The 14,084-nt window shown below is 38.7% G+C and overlaps 2 protein-coding genes across 9 annotated transcripts in view; one reads left to right on the top strand and one right to left on the bottom strand.

The window, feature by feature from the left end:
* Nucleotides 1-533: 533 nt before the first annotated feature.
* mpl (MPL proto-oncogene, thrombopoietin receptor) lies at nucleotides 534-8,312 on the top strand. Of its 2 annotated transcripts, none has more exons than XM_031760246.2 (12): nucleotides 534-713; nucleotides 1,028-1,091; nucleotides 1,468-1,637; nucleotides 2,114-2,265; nucleotides 3,484-3,622; nucleotides 3,715-3,826; nucleotides 4,378-4,547; nucleotides 4,996-5,138; nucleotides 5,496-5,676; nucleotides 5,906-5,987; nucleotides 6,151-6,238; nucleotides 6,911-8,312. In XM_031760246.2, exons 1-12 carry the CDS (start codon nucleotides 620-622, stop codon nucleotides 7,367-7,369), a joined length of 1,854 nt encoding a protein of 617 aa, XP_031616106.1. In that variant the 5' UTR covers nucleotides 534-619; the 3' UTR covers nucleotides 7,370-8,312. The 2 variants fall into 2 exon arrangements, with proteins under 2 accessions (XP_031616106.1, XP_031616105.1); XM_031760245.2 differs by having other exon boundaries at nucleotides 974-1,091.
* Nucleotides 8,313-10,336: 2,024 nt separating this feature from the next.
* Nucleotides 10,337-14,084, bottom strand: part of ddah1 (dimethylarginine dimethylaminohydrolase 1) — an 84,441-nt gene continuing 80,693 nt past the window's right edge. For all 7 annotated transcript variants that reach the window (XM_039600975.1, XM_039600972.1, XM_039600973.1 and 4 more), the window contains one exon: nucleotides 10,337-12,142. In XM_039600975.1, coding sequence (XP_039456909.1) covers nucleotides 12,026-12,142 — 117 coding nt within the window. In that variant the 3' untranslated portion in view covers nucleotides 10,337-12,025. The remainder of the gene's footprint in view (nucleotides 12,143-14,084) is intronic.

Below are 14,084 nucleotides of genomic sequence, written 5' to 3'. Positions count from 1 at the left end.
CAATACTATACAATATAATCTTTTTCTTGTGGATGAAGCCATATTTTTTTATTTCCATCATGACTAATTAATGATAGAAAATTATTTAAACAAAGTTAGCTGGAGGATGAGTTTTAGACATAAACATGGACTTTTTGAGATGTTTTTGAAGTTCAAAACTGTGCACTGTGCTCTGCGATGCTGCAGTAAGTCAGGAAGTGGTTAATTAGCAGGTTTTTTTTTCTTTTCAGAGGTTAAAACCTCGCTTCTCTATTCATCAGTAGGAGGAAAACATTGATAGACTGAATTAGTATCTGTTGAATGTGGTCACCAAAGAATTTAAAGGTTCTTCCTACATTTTCTGAGGTGTCACGTTCTCAGGGATTAGCCTTTCATCGCAACCTTTTTGTTTATTTGCATCTAATCAGTCCATCTGCCTCTTCTTGGTGACTACTTCCACTGTACAGAAAGCTTGCTTCCTGTTTTAAGCACAACCCCTCAAGACCGCTCTACCCTACCCACCCTTGCCTACTTAAAACCATGCATAGGAAACAGCGTACACACTGTATATACACAAGCCTGCGGCGGTGTTAATTTGATGGCCATGGTGGTTTAGAATTTCAAAGCACCTCAATTGAAGATGAATTTGCTCTACAGATTGGGAATATTCCTTAATATTCTGTGGATACAAGCTTTCTTTGTGCCTGGAGTACACTGTAATCTGTCAGAGGAAGGTAGGTGTTAAAGGATGGTTTATTTATCAGCACTGGAGTATAAAATGATATTATCTTATGTAACCACACACTATCTATTGCCAAAGTGTGAAAATTGGAGCAATACAGATACTCAGAGCACGTTTCTTTGTTAGCGGGGCATATTGCATAAATATGAACTTTGGGCTCCTTGTTAACTTGAATGCAATGCCCACAATGTCATTTTTTTTTTTTGTCTTTCCAATATTCTTCATTTATTGTGTTTGTCATTTTTGGAGCAGATGTTTTGTTCTTGAAGGATGAGCCTAATCCAAAGTGTTTCTCTCGGACAACAGAGGATTTCACCTGCTTCTTCGAGACTGCAGACAACAGGACTTATAATTTGTTCTACTCTATACAGTATGTTAAACACTGTGAATCTACTGAACTTTCTGTATTATGAAATACTGTATTATGTATTATTAAATAGTATTATTAAATACTATTTATGCATTGTGTTTAGACACTTTTTGATACTTCTGGCATGCTACTGATATTTATTTATTATTCTATGTGCACGCTTCCGCTGTATACTGACTACATTTTTAGGAAAGTTCTTAGTTTTTTATTGATTGTTTTTGTATTTTTGATAGATTAAAACCATTTTAATGGTTTATGCACAATAGTCATCTGTATTGCATTTCTTCTTACCTGCAAGGCAAGATGTTTAAAACAGTTTTATTAGCTCATTAATGAGCAGCCCTGCCTGTTGTGTTTTTCTTCTATCCTATTCCAGCTCTCCAGCGCAGAGGTGTGAATTATCCGTCCAGAGAACAGAGAAGGGGACTTTGCTGCACATCTGCTATTTTCCTAATGTTATGTGGTTTGTTGACTACATCTTTACAGTCACTGAATCCTTTACGAACGCCACCATCTACACTCGGACTCTCTTTATGAACAATCACAGTAAGACATCTTGTCTTTTCAAAACTGAATTTTTCATCACATGAGGAGTATTGAAGAAACTTTACTTAGATACTGTATATTACAAAATTTAAAACATTTTTATCTTTTGATAAAGGTGATGAATAGATGCTGAGTGTTATGAGTTAGATCAGAAATAAGCTGGAGTGAACTGGAATTTCCATGCAGTGAATATAGGTTTTGCATCCTTGAATCCTAGTTTAAAGGACGGGAAGGCTTTAGGATGACTTGCAAGGAAGTAACTATGTTGACTAAAAAGAGAGCAGAAAGCACAAATAGCATTGCTAACTTATTGTGGGTATCACCAGTTAACTAGAAAGTCAGGGGCCACCTCAACCTTTGCCAAGGCACTAGTCAGTTATTCCCACCATCTTCCCATCTACAATTCAATACTGTGTTCTTCCTTCTGTGATGATGTTCCAGCCCCAACTCTTAAACCCGAGTATTTTTTCTTTTAGTTCTTTTAGATCCACCAGTTAATCTGTCTTTACACCCAAATGGCCAAGTGGGACAGCTGAATCTTTCATGGACTTCAAACATAAAAGACGTACTAGTGAAGTACAGGATTGAGCACTCCTCTGAGGTCCTTTACAAGGAGGTAGACCTAGAGGTACACACAGCTGCTCTCCTTTGTCTTTCAGCTGTTCCCTTTAAGAGTTGCTGCAGCAGATCATCTGTTGTCATCTCACCCTACACCCAGCATCCTCCTCTGTCACACCAACCCTCTGCATGTCCTCCTTTCATAAATCTTCTCTGTGGTCTTCCTCTTTTCTTCCTGCCTTGCAGCTCCATCTTAACCTTCAATTGTCCGATACATCCACTGTCCCTCCTCTGCACATGTTCAAACCATCTCAGCCTTGTCTCACTTACTTTATCTCTAAACCGCTCAACCTAAGCTGTAATGTGCTCATTTCTTATTTTGTCCATTCTGGTAACACCCAATAAAAATCTGAACATCTTTACGTCCACCTCATCCCCCTATCTTTTTGTCGGTGCCACTGTCTCCAAATCATCCATCATAGCTGGTCTCACCTCCATTGTGAAAACCTTCTCCTTCACTCTTGTTGCTATCCTTCCCCTGACACTAATCTCCAACCACCCCACCCTGCATGCACTCTTCTCTTCACCTCTTTTATACTCTGTCCATCGGTTTAGATGGTTAATACCAGGTATTTAAACTCATTTATCTTCACTACTTTTACTTAAATCCACCTCTCTTCCTCTCATTCACACACGTGTATTCTGTCTTGCTTCTACTGACTTTCATTCCTCTTCTCTCCAGTGCATACCTCCATGTCTCCAGAAGCTTTTCCACCTGCTCCATGCTCTCGCTACAGATCATGTTGTCTGCAATCATCATAGTCCACAAAGACTGAGTAGTCTATTGTGTTTTCATCTGTCACCCATTGTGAAGCCTTAGGGTGCTTCACAAATCAGCTTCCCTTTCTAGACCTTGGGGTTAAGTCCATCTTTATAATTCTGTTTACGGCTCAACTGCTGTTCATGACAACTGCATTGGATGTGAATTTTTATACAGTTCCCCAAAGTCTATGAAGGTTTGAAGTTATGTTATGCATTTGGTGGTTAGTTGTTATAAAAGTCAGTCTAAAGACTGCCCAAATATAGAATTCCATTTACTGTCAGTTTGCTATACAATCTTGATAACCAGTGCCAGAATTACCAAATGATTCCCAAGCTCTGCCTTCTGAGACTGACTCATCTCGTTATAGCTTATATTTTTGTGGTTACTTTTTTCAAACATACCTTTATCTGTTTGCCTGCATCCACTATATTATAAAATTGATGATGTTTTTGATTTCTACCTAAGAAAGAGGACAACACACTGGATTCTCTGAAAGAAGGCGAGGAGGTTAAAGTGCAAGTCGCTATTAAACCTGGTCCACCTCTTGATGGCCCTTGGAGCAGGTGGTCAGATCCTGCGCGAGCTGTGGTCCCCCAAAGTGCAGGTGCGTCCAAGCGAGAATTACAGAAAAGAATAAAATGGTACCCATTGAACAGCACGTGGTTGCTCAGTAGTGATCTTTTCCATGCTTTTCAGATGACATTGCACTTTTATGCTTCACCTCTGACCTGCAAAACGTCACCTGTCACTGGAATTCAAGCAAATATGATAAAAACAACTTTGGACTTTTTTACCAAATCCTTCACAGGTAGCACAAAACACTCTTCCATCACTTAGTGAATTATTACGCACAGATCATTTTTCCATCCACCTATGTTGTGGCTGGATTTCATTTAGTGATTTAGTGTTTGGCTGAGATAATAAAAAAAAAAAAACGCTGAAAAAAATAAAAAGAAACCAGAATTTGTACATGAACAGAAAATAATGTATTTTTTAAAGTGACTGTTTAAGGGATATTGTACATAGCAGTAGTGATATTTATGTAAGTTTTCTTATTTCTTAATATCCTCCTTAGTAAAGACTCAGATCACATTCTAAGAAGTGTAGAATTAGAAAAGAAAGCCACAACAAACAAAAGCAGCAAATTGAGTGCTATGAAAATCATTTTCTTTCTTTCATTATTACTTACACTGCACATGCTATACTTACTAAAGCATCCATCCAAGCATCCATCCATTTTATTGTCACACAGTTTGAGCACTAAAGTGCTCAAACTAATCCAGATCTTCAGGTCAATTCAACAGAAATGCATATGAAACTTTTATTTTCTGTAATTTGACTTTGTTACAACTCTTGTAGGAAGACCCCGAGGTGGACAGGTTGGACTGAATGTGTGGCTGATGAGAAAATCACTGACCTGTGTTGTTTCCATGGAGGAGAGTCCAGAGAAGTCAGGGTCAAGCTCACAAACATCTCAGGTCCAAAAAGGAGGACTTTCTACACTGGAGCATTTACACTCAACAACGCCAGTGAGTGGCATTTAATTGTTTTATTTCTATCATTCTTGATTATTTTGGATGTGCGATCTGTGTTTAAACTGAAATTATTGCTTTTTTTTTTTTTTTTTTTTTTTATCAAGAAGCAGCTCAGAAAAGTCCTCATTACTAACCAACTGTGCCATGACTAACTGCTATTTTAGTTTGTATGCTGAAGTTTTGCTTCTAAGAAAATGCTCATACATTTACTCAGATCTTTCATTCATATAAGGGATTAATATATACAACAGTCCTCTGGTCAGTTGTGAACATGTTCAGACTTGGTTTACATCACTAACCTTTCAATTTGGAGGAAAGGCAGAGGTCTGTTAGCTCTTAAGCTTGCCTGGATTTCTTGAAGGAAACATGCAGTTAGTCTTGTGGGTCTCCTTTTCACTGATCAAACCTGAGACAAGCTCTTATGAAACATTTTTCTTTGCAGTCAAAACATCCCCACCAACTCATCTGAAAAGAATCCTCAAGAAAGATAAGTTGTGCTTGAAATGGGACGCTCCTCTTCCGTCACTGTCGAATTACCTACAGTATGAATTTGACCACCAGCTGAATGAAGATGAAGGATGGAAGGTAAGTAGCTGTGTATGTGTGCGCTGTCTTTGCTGACATCCAAGGGCCATGTTTGAATTGAATATATCTTCCTTCCTGCCCTTTAGATTCCTTTCAAAACTATTTAGAATTATCATGATGACACGTATTTCTGTTTGTGGACCAATGATATGAGGTCTAAGCAGTGTCATGGGTGCGAAAGGCTGCTTGAGCTTGCCACTAGATGGCGCCAGAGTTGAACTTTTTCAGTTTACCTGCAGCAATCCCATGAATTCACATGCATGAGTGCATTTTAAGAGAAATCTCAAAGGTGTTGTCGAAGAATGCAAAGGAAATAACATACTATAATAATGTGATTTTGTTCGCTTTCTGTTTCAGTATTTCCGTCCAGAGATGGTAAAGGGCCCTAAGACAGAAGCGTGTGTTGAGGTTCCAGCAGGCAGCCAGTATAGAGTCAGGGTCAGAGCTAAACCTGCTGGGCCCATTTACTCTGGCTTCTGGAGTGACTGGTCCAAAGTGCTCAGTGGTGAAAACCCCAGTGACTCCCCCAGTTACACAGGTAAGCCTCCAACAAGATCAAAAATTCAATAAATACAAACTTGACCACAAAGTAAAATAAAAACTATGATTAGATCAGTAGATTACTCCTTTCTAAGAACTAGAAGCAAGTAGTTTATTTACCTTTTAGTAGTTTGAAATGTTATCTTTATGTACAATGATGTTCTTTGTTGCTGTAAGTGAACAAACAGATATGATACATTTCAAACTTTGATGCATTGGATTTTCAGGCATGTTGCTCATCGTGTGTATCCCAGTGTTTATACTGATAACAGCCACCATCAGCACCACCTTGTGTGCCCTGCACATCAGGTAGATTTTATTTTTCTCACAGCTATTCAAAAATTTAATCACCTATAAGGAACTCCAAACCAAGATGTTCTCTTTCCTTTATAAGGGATTTTTTTTTTTTACTAAATTTTATGACATAGAAAGATTTAAGGACATGTTTTCTCTCTTTTGTGCATTCTTATAGGAAGGTCAAGCAGTATTTTTGGCCACCAATTCCCAACCCTGAGAAAGTATTGCAAGGCTATCTGACAGAGATCAACGCGCAGAAAAGGGTATGTTATTTAACTTCATTACAGGTACTTTCATCCTGGTTTTCTTGGAAAAATGGACTAGAAGCAGATATTATGTGGGGTCACAAAACTCCTGCAGGCCCACTCATAGCAAAAAACAGCAACTATTTATTGGAATACTCTGATCTGTATTTTATTTGGTCTTGGAAAATATCTACAGTTTTGTGACATCTGTGTGGCATGATGATAAGGTTTCAGACTAACATTATATAAAAAATGCTTGTTTTTAAATGAATTAATATTAATGATATTAATAAATAGTGATCTTTTATCGTATCTATTACAGTAGAACTCTATACTCACAGTCTCACCCTGGGGGTCGAATTCATGGTAGAGAACTAGAAGCGTGCCCCTTGTTGTAATTGAAACCTGATGAACTACCTTCTTGTAGACTTCTTGTGCTGCTTCGTCTTTGGGCTGTAACCATAGATACCGCTCTCATCGCCAGTGTTACACAGCAAAGTCAGCAAGGATTTAAATTTTTTACATTTAGATGTCAAAAAATATTTTGATCAAACTAATAGCAGTATGTTTTTTTTTTTTAAGAAAAACAAAAGCGCGACAGAAAGTTACCGGATTCAAGCTTGCTCCAAATGAAAGCACTTTCAAATGATTTTTTTTTTATTATTAAAAATAAATCCCTGTACACTATAGGATCATCCGGTTCTAGAAAAGCTGTGCTCCGAGGAAACCACTACATCTGTAGTGGAGATCATGTCTGAAGAAGAGGTTTCCGAGTTTAGGAAGCCGTCAGAAGAATTCGCCGAGCTCCTGTCATCAGAAGGGAGCTTCACCAGCAGCGAACTGGTAGATGGAAGCCCGGGGACAGAAATCTTTCCAGACTACGTGACTCTCAACAAAGACAGTATCTTTCTCTGCTCACAAGCAAACACTTACATATATGAGCATGTGACAGAGAAAGGAGACCATGAGATAGGAGATGAGTACCTTCCCACATGTTCCTGCTCTGATGGCTCAGTCTGTGCCTCACCTTGCTTATGCAGTGACCTTCTTAACCATTCATATTTGCCTCTGGCTGAGCCTGCAGAAAAATTCAGCTGCAAGGTCCCTGCTGCAAGGAGTCCTGGAAACATCTATACTAACTTTCCATAAGAAGAACAAAAAGTGTAGCAAGTGTTTGTTTGGTTTTTTGTTTCCAACAGTGCAAATCTTCTGTACAGTAATCTGTGCACTTTGTACTGTTTTGTTGTAAAAAAGGCTACAAAATGAAAACAGAGCTCAGTGGTGAATTATTTGAGCATTAACACATCGTTTGGCCCAAGCAAAGAATGTATTCCCCAAAAAAAGTCATCTTCAACAGCCAGCCCTGATATGTAGTCTTTTAGGATCAGACGGTATCAGATTTGGAGTTCAAGTTTTTGGTTGGCAGGATTTTACAGCGACCTTCATCTTACTTTCCATCTTTTACTTCAAATTGTATATAGTATGCAGGGCCGTCTCGATCTTGTGTGGGACAAAATGGTGAGACTATGAGTCTGTGTCTGCGTTCAGTGGTGTGACCAATTAAGAATCATTTCTGAGTCTTGTGCTATACTCAGCCATATGCTCGCAGGATCCCTCTGCGACACGTTCCGGCTCATTCACACTGCTGCTGTTTATGGAGCAGAGAGTCTTCCACAGCTGCTTATTTCATATAATTTAGAGTTGTTATGTTAACATTTCTTTTGGGGGTGTTTTCAACTATTGTGATACAATTTTGTATATTGCAGTAATGGAGTTTGCTTTGGACCTTGGTGTAGAAGATGTACATTCTTTCTGTTTGGTGTATAAAGCAAATTTACCCTTTAAAACTTACATTGTTGCTAAGTGAATTATTGTTATCTAGAGATGACACCCGAGTGTTTTATTTTGGCCCCTCACTGTCCTACCAATGTTGTATAGTGATTGTACGTGTTACTTTTTAGACCTTTTTGCAACTTCCTTTCTTTTTTCTTTCTTTTTAAAAGTACAAATAATAACAGAAAAAAGTGTTAATTATGCATTACAATGTCGTTTTCATGTTTTGCCCTTTTTACAATAAAATTCAACAAATTCATATTCTTTTTGGATTTTCTGTAGTCACTGAACCATTTAGGCTGTGCCTGGTATTACGTTTCAAAGTGAAACCCAGGAGATGCTCAACATTTTACATATTTGCCTCTGGCTGGGCCTGCAGGTAAGTTTAACTGCAAGGTCACTGCGGCAAGGAGTATCAGAAACATCTATACCAAGTTCCCCTAAAAGGAAAGAACAATGTGTACTTTGTTTCCAGTGGTGGAGATTTCATGTACAGTACAATATGTAAAGTTGGCTGTGAAAAGCTCAGTGGTGACTTATCTGATGTGTTTCCACAAAATAACAACGACGAACAGTCAGGCCTGATAAGTAGTTTTCAGCATAGCTGCAATCAGAAAAAAATATCTATATCAGATTTCTTCTATGAAGGCTTTTAGAACAAATACTTTCACGTCAGAGTTCATCTTCTTGCTTTTCTTGCCTCCAACTAAACACAGCTACAGTATCCTACCTTGAGATATCTTATTTTTATTTTTTAAAGCACAAGCTGACTTTCTGTGTGTTATACTTTTACTGTCAGTAGGTGGTGGTAGAGATCAGCAGGTGGGCTGTTGTCACAGTAAGTCCTTCTCAGACATGTGGGCAGCTACACTACATGACAGAAACTGGGAGAACATTTAGATTTTGGCTGAGTCTTAAGTTCGTATTTTTATCATACATTCACACACACGATATCCCCGTGAGCAATATTAACTTTGTAGTAATATGAGCAAACTGGTGAGGATGTTTCACTTCATCTCTGTCATAAAAAACAAACAAACAAAAACAAACAGACACATTACAGCTAGATGTTAATTTATTACAAAAAATAATTGAAAGGCTCAATGTAAGATGATTCAAATAATTATCACTCACAAACTGTACTTAAGACCTGAGATGAAACATGGGAAATCACAACATCGTGACCACTGGTGCGGACGAGGGAACCAACAAGAAAATGAACAAGAATTCTTGAACAAAATCACTGCACTGTTTGGGAACATCGTCTTCAAAAAGCAAGAACTGCTTTAAATGTTCATTCAGACATTTATTGGATATTTTGGTGTCACTCGGGGAGGTTGAGGATTTTAGATAATGCCAGCTCTTGACACAGTACTAATCAGACAGTGTATGACTGGATCACTCACTGTATGAGAATCACAAATGGCTCTGCAACTACTGTATGTTATCACCACACATCCAGCCAGCCGCCTTCTGTAAAATATACTGCTGTCGCACTTTAACGGCAGGCCATCACATCTACAGCGTTCGCCAGACTGTATGATATCATGGCCATAAATTAGCCCACAATCGTCTATGAGGCAATCGCAGAGGGTGGGAGAAAAGCGAGCTATGAGAGGGAGACAGTTGAGAGAAAGAGAGAAAGTTTAAAAGAGTCAGTGTTTACTGGCGTACAAGCCTCTCCTCCCAACAAGAATTCTTTCCATGTTTCATCACTGCCCACTTGCCCATACACAAATGTCTGTGGAGGGAGGTTGACTCACCTCATGATGTCATTTCCTTAACTTTCACTTGCAATCACAGTGAGAAATGACATGGTTTGAAATCTGATGGGCTTTAACATACATACGGTGTAACACAGTATACACGTGTTTACGTATGCTATGTTGCCATGTTTACAGGCCCTAAAAACGTGAATTCAGCAACAACAGGAATAAGGCCACCGAGGCAGATCAACCTTTCAGCTCCTACTGGGACGCAACACATGGAAACACAGCAAACAGCTTGTTCTGTATTTGAGTACAAACTCTGACTGCAGTGACATTTGGTCCTACTGGATTCTGTGAGACAGACAGAGTTTCCCAGCAAGATCTTAGTCAACAGTGGAGTGAAAACTGCCATACAGGGCGAAAAAAAGAAGAAAAAATAGAGTAATTAACAACACTGGCACAGTTAATGATGTGAGAAAACTACAGTGCCTTCAGAATCATTCAGCAGGATTGAAGTCATTGATTTTCCAGAGAGGTATTGTAGATTAAAAGAAGCAGAGGTGTTCTATTCGAGTAAATGAAAGTCTAGTTCAGAGTTTAATAATGACATTTTCCACCTCTGCCGGGTTGGCACAAAGTCTTTCTTACATGTCTGTCATCCCCTCTTTGTTTATACAATGTTTACATCAACAAAATGTTATGAAACCACTGCAATATAGCATCACTTGACCAGTTACTGCCATAGACTGTATATAAAAGATGGATGCAGCTACACATTGGTTTGCAAGGAGCATTTTTGTCATCACCATCTTAATGTTTTGAACTTGGACGAGCAAGGAGTAGATCTGACTAAATAAAACAAAACAAAAAACAAGTGACATTGGACGCTAAAGAATAGCCTTCTTCATCTTTACCTTTATGTGTTTTACCCTAAATAGATCATCATTGAAAATCAATTAAAACAATGCCATATTGTTTTAATTGATGCCGATACGATGGCATTTTTTTTTTAATCGGACACCGACTGAGACTATAAACTCATCCATGTTTTCTGAAGTCATACAACAAATGCAAAGTAGGATCATTTTCTTGTAGACTTCCATACAATCCATGATCTTTTCTTCGTTTTGCAACAAGAGGTGTCGCCCCCTGGTGCCCATTATAAGTAATGCAGGTTTAAGGCACTTCCACACGAGCGTAATATTTTTTTGTTTTCTTTTTCCCCAGATTGGGAGGTGACATCCATCTTTTACATATAATCTTCAGTCACTGGTAGCTTCTCTATCGGGTGGCTTTAATGAAAAACAAGTTATAATGCAAAAAAAAAAAAAATCACTGTAATCACACCACAATCTCACATCTCCACAAGGCTTTTCAAGTATTTTAAGAACTGTACTTTCAGAATAAGAATTCAAAATATCTTTTTGAATTAATAAGCAATGTTATGGTTTTGGAAGTTTGTTTTAGCACCACTTGTAAAGGAATAGAAGCAATTCAACATACAAGAGGAAAAAAATGTAACTGCAACAATCACATTGAGATTTTATATCACATCGTAGCAGGACTTGCTCCAAAACATAGTTCTTGAAGAATTAGTGTACAATTCATTACATAAGCAAACACGCAGAAAGATGAAATCACAGTTAAAAGGGTGAACATAAACAATGCACATCAATTGTATCTTTTTTTGTACCCAAATGATGTCTGAATTAGTTGAATTATTAATACATCTGAAGTCAAATGTTGGTAAGACTATACAGAGACAACAGCTGACAGGTCCCACTGGGTCTGTCGCCAGCGCTCTGTTCTGTGTGGTTCTTTTAAAGAGTTGTAAACACTGGACAGTAAGTAAGTGTGGTTCTACTAATGAGCAGTTGCTGCTGTGCAGGTTAAAGGGGAAATTCAACATGGCTGACTAATCTGATCTGGGATCAGGTCTTTATCAGATACACTTATAATTAATGACAACAGCTTGTAGACAAGTGAAGCAGCATATGCTATTGGAAAATTACAAATTAATTAATTAGGAGAAAATGTGACAAACATATTGTATTTTAAATCAACTGAACTATTCTTTCACACTTTTAATGTTATTTTAGTGTTTTGGAGTGAAAGGGTAGACATTACTCCCTTTGCCCCTCAGCAACATTAAACTTCCCTACACCTCCTCTGTATACCAGGACAGTCAAACCTTGGGATCCATGGTGATTAGTTAAAGGCTCCGCTTGGTTACCATGCACTGAGAGACCCCTAGTGACCCCGCTCAGATGTTGGCCTTCTTGTTGATGAGGACAGAGCAGCATGTTAGGGCTCCATCCACTTTGACCTTCTCCAAGTTGGACACGGGTATCAGCATGTGGTCCTTCAGCTTCTCAAACACCTGCGGGACACGCAGACAAGAGCACAGCTGGGAATTAGCAACTTTTCCCTGTTCATTTCAATTCAGTAGAATTAGAAAAGGTAAAAGCACGATCTAACATGAAGTAGTTAAATTGGAAGTGGAACATAGGTAACACTTAAGTTTGTTTGCTCAGCTTGTCAACTTGTAATTCTCCGTGATATAAAAGCTCTGCAGAGAGACGCAAATTGTGAAGAACAAGCATTCAAGCTTTCCTGGTCTCCCGGCAAAATATGAAAAAAAGAAGCAAAAAAGAGAGAGAGAAGGGAGTGAGAACTATGACGACATTCTCAAAAGACCCTTGTAAAGTAGTGTGTCACTCTGTGGACACCTTCCAGAAAAAAACTAGCGTTTTCCTACCACACTTCCAAACCAAGAGAGTTTTCTCTATAAACTCTAACTTCAACCCTGCTGTGACTTTCAGTGAGGCCTTGTGGCACAGCCAGAGGGACCAACTAAACTAATTTTTATCTCATGATGCAATTTGGCTGATAAAGCCTCTGCTGAACCAGATGCCATGTGTAACCTCACCTCACTGAAGTTCTGTCTAAGTCTTGATTCTTTTCTGGGACATTTTGTATAATGCGGCCAGCAGTACAAATCAGAGCTTTCCTGAAATATTCTCAACACTGGTGCTGACCAGCTATAGACTCCTGTAACAATAATATACTATTTAAAAATATGTTAATTCTTATTTATACATAATAGTATCAAACTGAGAAAACCTGCTTGCCATTTGCTGTTTTTTTAAGGATCTGCAGGGCTTGAAGTGTGGGGAGTGGCCAGTCTGGTCCAAACTGTGCTATTTGTGCCTTATAGGGCATTTTTAATTGAATAAATCAAATAACATGGTCTGAAGCAGCATGCACGGCCTGTCCAAGAGGTGCTTCAGGTTCAGGTTCAGGTTTGCTTGTTTGTTTTTTTCTTAGTCTCTTGGGCCCTAATTACACTTATTTCCAACAGAGACCAGTCTGTAAGCATCTGCCAACCACATGAGAAAAATTTCTATTCCCCAATTTGTTGGCTGTGAGTTGCTGAAGTATGCTGGTAGTCCATAGATGAAACTGGTTATAAAGAGACATACAGTGCTGTGCTAAATACATCCTTCCTATTGCTTTTGTCATTGGCAGATTGCTGTGGTTGCTCATGGGTTCCAGGGAAGGGGCAGAGTGGTTTGTAAAGCAACTACTGTTAAAAAGTGTAGCAAAAGCTGGAAACAGACAGTTCCCCTTCAAAGTAAACATGGTGGCTGCAATGGTGAGTCAAAACTTTCACATTGTTGTTCATTTCTGGCTTGCATTGCACTTTTTCAAGCTTTATTACTGCTTGGGTAGCAGTTAGCAAGTATAAAGTCGGCATGTTCCAAGCAAGCTACAACAGCTAGAATCTGCTTGTGACCAAAGCAATCATAGGGAGGTTTTTGGTGCTCTTTGTGAACAATTATCTATCAACTGTCAGCAATCTCCAGCACCCATTCAACAAGTGGTTAGGGAATACAGATTTTTTTCCTTGCTATCACTAGTTGCCAAATAGTGGACGACCCATCTCTAGGGCTTTACGACTACGGATTTACTTAGGACTAATTAGCAAGTATCTGCAGTTTATCGATACAGGTTTTACTTGATAACATTAGCTGATAACCTGGCACTTCAGCCTTTTGATGAAACATTGCCAGCCCCATCCCCCAAAAAAACAAACAAACAAACAAGAAACCCACAACACTGTCACAGCTAAAATGCTGAAGTAGAGGCTCAGAACCCAGGGAGTGATGATGGTTAGTTCCATCTTTTATATACAGTCTATGGTCTACAGGCATGGCAGCAATGCTTTAAACTAAGCAACATGCTTACAAGTGTTGTCGCAACTTAGCCTATTGCTAAAGCTAATAATACAGTATGATGTATGCACTAGATTTGTTTAATTG

Source organism: Oreochromis aureus, linkage group 17 (genome assembly GCF_013358895.1).
Source record: "Oreochromis aureus strain Israel breed Guangdong linkage group 17, ZZ_aureus, whole genome shotgun sequence".
Classification (NCBI taxonomy): Eukaryota; Metazoa; Chordata; class Actinopteri; order Cichliformes; family Cichlidae; genus Oreochromis; species Oreochromis aureus.
Note: the sequence above shows the minus strand (reverse complement) of the source record. Positions and strands in the feature narration are given on the sequence as shown.